Source organism: Notothenia coriiceps, unplaced genomic scaffold (assembly GCF_000735185.1).
Source record: "Notothenia coriiceps isolate Sejong01 unplaced genomic scaffold, NC01 NC01_scaffold00029523, whole genome shotgun sequence".
NCBI lineage: Eukaryota > Metazoa > Chordata > Actinopteri > Perciformes > Nototheniidae > Notothenia > Notothenia coriiceps.
The window spans coordinates 1-6,124 of NW_011362224.1; the positions used below are offsets into that span (position 1 = coordinate 1).

Here is a 6,124-nt window from a genome sequence, read left to right on the forward strand (position 1 = left end):
GTGGATTACTGCCTCAAACTGCTGTCTAGAGAGAAAAGGTTTTACTTTGGCTAGCTGCCTCAGGAGATAAAAGATTGTTTTTACCACAGATTGAATCTGACTTTTCAGTTTACTACAATTATAACACGTATATTACAATATATACAGTGGTGTTTTGCAATATAGAGTATGGTGAGATATGGAGGGTAGCAAGAAAAAGAAGGGGTCATTGTTTTAAGCAACATAAAAATAAATATTACAACTAAATAATTACAATGTTCTTCAACGGCATCTCTAACTGGGCCCTTGGGACAAAGAGGTGCAGAGTACAGCACCTCTTAACATTTTAGAAGCTGGAAAAAGCTACAAAATAAAACATGAATAACAAATGTACAGTACATGAATAAAAGTGACAGTGCAGTGTGAGATGTGAATAGTTCAATTAAAAGTAGCGGCAAAAAGAAAAGTCTTCAGCCTGGATTTAAAAGCAGTCAGAGTTGCAGCGGACCTGCAGGTTTCTGGGAGTTTGTTCCAGATGTTTGGAGCATAATAACTGAACTTCTCCTTGTTTAGTTCTGACTCTGAGAAAGCAGACCAGAAGACCTGAGGGATCTGGATGGTTCGTAGTTGTCTCATCTCATCATGTGTTGTCCCTCTCCTCCAGGTGTTCCTCTCTCCTCTCCTCGACAAGGACTTCAAGGAGCTGGACGGGCGCAGGAAGCGGCAGCTCCTCAAAGACTCCGCCCCCTCCTCTCTGCTGAACGGACAGATGAACGGCGCCCCTCCGATGAAGCCCGTGGACGTTCTGCCGTCCCACAGCCTCACCAGCACGCGCATCATCGAGCAGCTGAGCGGCAGCCACGATCTGGCCAAGATGCTGGCGGACTACAGAGCGAAGGGCGGGCGAATCCGACAGAGAGAAGCCCCAGATCCCTTCAGCAGCTCCAGCCTCGTGGCTCCGGTCAGCGCCTCGACGGGGGGGAGAACCCTCCTGAAGACCGACAGCGAGGACGAGAAGACGGGGAAACTCAACGATGTGAACTGGGCCCCCAAGGTGAGCAGTGTTGACACATTACTCATTATAAGGTAAGGCAAGTTTATTTATATATATAGCACCTTTCAACACAAGGTGCTTTACAAAAATGAAAGACATTATAATAAACAAGAAATAAAACATGAACAATATTCTCATTAAGAAAAGTCTTCAGTCTGGATCTAAAAGTAGTAAGAGTTGCAGCGGACCTGCATGTTTCTGGTAGTTTGGTGCTCACAAGTCTGCACTTTGTTGCAATCAAAATAATGTAACTTTTGGGTAATTTATCTTAATAAGATCTTTAAATATAAAAAACACCAAGAAAACGTGGAAACTGAACGATGTGAACTGAGCCCCCAAGGTGAGCACCAGGGCCGTTTCTAGCTTTTTGGGGGCCCTATGCAAGATGCTGTTTGGGGGGCCCTAGTTTTTACAGTTTTTTAACTACAATGGGGGGATTCCGAAGCTTTTAAGATGATCTGTGGAGATTCATCAATCTGTTACACTTTAATAGGAAAACAGGCTAATTTCACGAAATTGAAACTTACAACAAATGATATTAAAAAGGTAAGCAATAAGGCTCCTCTATGTCAATAAATGCAAGAGATGCAGCATTTTCTCAAGAATGTATAATCTTCCTCAGACGTCCCTCATTGGGTGACAGGCCAACGATGATTTGGACTTTATTACCCCAAAAACCCAAGCCGAAGCTTTGCTATCGTTGCAGTTTAGTTGTGTTTATATCCTACATTGGATTGTTAAGCATATAATGCTTCACCGAACACAGGAGGGGGCTTGGCTGTCTACAAATAAAGACAGCTAATTTTAATTCTCCCCAAATATATTGAGGCTGAACCTGAACTTTCAAATTGGGGGCCCCCTAGTGGCCGCGGGGGCCCTATCTGCATAGTCCGCCTATAGGAAGAGACGGCCCTGGTGAACACTTTCAAATTTTAATCAAAGTCAACTTTATTGTCAATCTTTCAGTTTGTGTGTAGAGACAGACAGAGAGAGCGAAATGCCCTTTCCCACAATCCCGAATACAAAAATACAAATATAAAAATATGTATATCCTATATATACACAATCAACTGACACATTTATACATATGCACACATTAAGACATAAATAAAAGCACAACAATCAATCAATACAAAATAACAGTCACTTCTTTTGGTGACATTTTGAAACCTGTTTTCATCAATGTTTACTCGGTAGTAATCCTCATTTTTGGCACATTACAGCCGGATAAGTGGTCTTACTTCACCTGCAAATACAATATGGTGTTCACAACACTGCTCTTTGTTGCAATACAAATAACTTCAATTTCGGGTCATTTATCTTAAAATACTGTATAGGGTTTTAAATGAAATGTTGTAGTTTGGATTGATTGTCAGACAATACAAGCAACTTGAAGAAGTTACCACCTTTTGTGATCTGGGAAGTTATGACAAGACATTTTAAATTCTTAAAAATGTTTTTATCACATTAAACAATCTGCATTCCTAAACAAGGTACAACATTTCCATTTTCTTCCAGCTTCACTCCTTCTGCTGAATATTTACAGGTTATTTCATAAATCTATTTGAAACGTTATTGTTTGTGTTTGTCCTCAGCTGGACTGTCTGAACCCGGTCAACCATCAGAGACTGTGTGTTCTCTTCAGCAGCTCGTCAGCGCAGTCCAACAACGCTCCCAACCCCTGCGTCAGCCCCTGGTAAACATGTCCACCCGGAGTGTGGATTATTAAAGAATATCATACAGTGTTTTTACTGTATTTGCACTCATTGCTTTTGTTGTCAACAGGATTGTCACAATGGAGTTCTACGGCAAGAATGACCTCTCTCTGGGCGTCTTCTTGGAGCGATACTGTTTTAGGTAAGACGACATGGAAGGAAGAAGTTTACACTTATTTAATCCCACCCTTTCTCCCAAAAACTAAATTATTAACATATATATATATAACACTGCTTTAATGAGAGATTCATTATCAGAGAGAAACTTTGGAAAGCTATGGCGTTAAGAGCTTAATCATTTTCATATAAGTAAGACGTGTGTGTGTGTGTGTGTGTGTGTGTGTGTGTGTGTGTGTGTGTGTGTGTGTGTGTGTGTGTGTGTGTGTGTGTGTGTGTGTGTGTTTCCTCCAGGCCATCCTACCAGTGCCCCAGCATGTACTGTGAGACTCCCATGGTGCACCACATCCGGCGCTTCGTGCACGGCAGCGGCTGCGTGCAGATTGTTCTGAAGGAGCTGGACTCTCCGGTGCCGGGCTATCAGCACACCATCCTCAACTACTCCTGGTGCCGCGTCTGCAAACAGGTCAGCAACAACATCACATAACAGATAGCAACTAAGCATACCATAATATAACATAATCTGGACTGAAATGTTCTCTCAATGGGACCTGATAGATATGAAAGAAATAATAATAACATTAAGTATTATTACCAATACCAAATAAAGTCATGTAGTTTTGATACTTTACTCTAAGATCTGCTAACAGCTCAGTAACAACAAAACATAACGTGAGCTCCCTGAAGGAGAGATGTTGGATTAAAGGGTTCATAAAACTGAATTAAAACTGAATATTTACGTACCAGTACCAAATGTTACGTTTTTATTTTCCTTACCAAATTGGAAAAAATGTAATGTGTATTTATTTTATAAATCAAGAAACATCTGTTCTATATTTAGGTGTGAAAGAGCCCTTATACTCATGTAATCATAGTTATCAAACTGGCAGGGGGGCCATATATACTAACAACTCAAATTGGTTAATTTTAACTAGGTTACCCTTTTTATTTGATATTCAAATCCCCCAAAATCTAACCCAAAACTACATTTTAGATAAGGCCAAAAAGACTGGACTACATTACCATTTATTAAAACAGGAGGTGCATTGTTTTATTTATTTATTTTGTCTACATGGCCATTGTTATGTTGTGTCATTTATTATATGAATGCAAAAGGCTGTATTTAATGTTGATCAAAATCGAAAATAAAAATAAGTTAAAGGAAACAAAACGTAACCTGCCAAATGATTAAAGTGAAACCAGTTTGTAATTCAGTCTATTTTCTCAGGCGTAACTTCCTCTTGTTACTCACCGGGTGTTTCTCAATGTCGAGGAAGGATGCTCCAGAGCCACTATTTCAAGGGTGATACGTCGGCGAGTCCCGCCGAAGGGCTGTTCCAATGTCCAATGCTTGGAATTCTACCGAGGCCGGCGTACTTCGTTGCGGGAAATTTCGACGCTGCACATGTGTAGACTCCGCGGTCTTAAAATCCCCACAATGCTTTGCGCACGGACCAATTTCCAAATCCATTTAAGGCGGGGCCTCGCATATGACGCAGACCTGCACACCTGTTAGCCTGTTCCACCATTCTTCGTTTTCCGAGGCTAGGAAGGATTCTTGCCTCGCTTCTGAAGGACCTGACTCGGAGGTACATGTGCTACCAAGCAAGCGTCCTCGACATTGAGAAACACCCACCATCTCTGCCTCTTCTTTTCTCAGGTGACTCCAGTGGTGCCGCTCTCCAACGACTCGTGGTCCATGTCCTTCGCTAAATACCTGGAGCTGCGTTTCTACGGACACCAGTACACCAGGAGAGCCAACGCTGAGCCCTGCGGACACTCCATCCATAAAGACTACCACCAGTACTTCTCCTACAACCAGATGGTGGCCTCCTTCAGGTGGGTCACTGTCCTTTATTCAGAGAACATTGCAACAACTGTGAACACACACACACACACACACACACACACACACACACACACACACACACACACACACACACACACACACACACACACACACACACACACACCAAGCCCCCAGGAAGTGCGCCGGACTCTGAGGAAAATGTTCGTTGTGGCCAAACGGCGGTACTACACTTCCGTATCAGTTGCCGGGCCCGGAAACACTTTTTCCCATTGACTAACATTGGGAAAGAGACGTCTGTAAATCGTTGGATAATTTGTTTTAAACTAAATGAACTACCCAGTATGAACGTTTGTATAGCCCTTATTAAAAACATTCGGTCCTCAAGTTGTAAAATGTGCTAATAACGTTAATCTGAGAGTTATTTTCCTCTGCATTATGAACGCGCATCCAACCCACGGGACCGCGCCGCCCGGCACGTTCATGTGACGTGTTCAGTACCACAATGCACAATAAGAACGGATTTTACGATTATATGAATACTTTCGTGACGTTTCACTCTCTCAAAAGTTGGACCATTTGGGCTTCATGCGCCAATGAGCAACTCTCATAGGAATGAACGAGGCCCCGCCTCCCACGAGGCCCCGCCTCCCACGCTGTATCCAGTTACACCCCTCAAAGACTGATACCACTACTATTTTAGAAAAACTTATGGCTATTTTACTAATATATACAGTATTTAGACTGTAAGTAAAAATGCACATTGACATTGAATGTTATCTCGTTGCACTTTCATCGCTACTACCTCTGCTTTCACCACTCTTATTTATTTATTGTGTCTATTTTTTACTGCAGTGTGAGAGTTGCCGAAGAAATGTCGTTGTACTTTGTATGATGACAATAAATATATATTCTATTCTATTATTCCACACATGGCAGTTATTTTAAAACAAAACATATACACTTTACAAAACATGTACACTTATACTGGTTGTTGTTTTATTAAATTTTTTTATGGCGCATGGTAGAAAGGAGCAGGGAGAAGAAAATCGTATTCTGCCTGCCCCTTCTTAAAAAAGAAAATAAATGAAATCACCATAAAAAGTTAAATGAAAGCAATATTCTTTCAGTCACAGTTGCTTACAAATACTGAAACATAAAACCAGAACACAATCCAAAGTCAACCTCTTCATACTGTCTAATTACGCTTCCTTTATACTTTTTCTTAAACATCTTCTTACAGCCCTTTAAATCATTTGGCAAAGAATTCCACTTCTTTACGCAGAGACACACATCTGCTTTAGTACGTGCACACTGATGCTTCAAATTGAATCTCCTGTTATATGAATAGAAATACAATCATTGATCATGGTGCATACTGAGACACATCTTCTACTAGATGTTTTTTGTTCAGTCCACAAATATCCCTCTCTCTCTCTTCCTCAGCTACAC

At 41.3% G+C, this 6,124-nt stretch overlaps 1 protein-coding gene across 1 annotated transcript; it reads left to right on the plus strand.

Moving 5' to 3' along the window:
• Positions 1-643: 643 nt before the first annotated feature.
• LOC104958889 (1-phosphatidylinositol 3-phosphate 5-kinase-like) lies at positions 644-4,704 on the plus strand (the record flags this gene model as incomplete). The annotated part of the gene is made up of 5 exons (XM_010786716.1): positions 644-1,033; positions 2,629-2,729; positions 2,819-2,890; positions 3,160-3,331; positions 4,526-4,704. Coding segments are annotated over 5 exons (914 nt in total), but the record flags the coding sequence as incomplete, so codon positions are not given.
• Between the last annotated feature and the right edge of the window lie 1,420 nt (positions 4,705-6,124).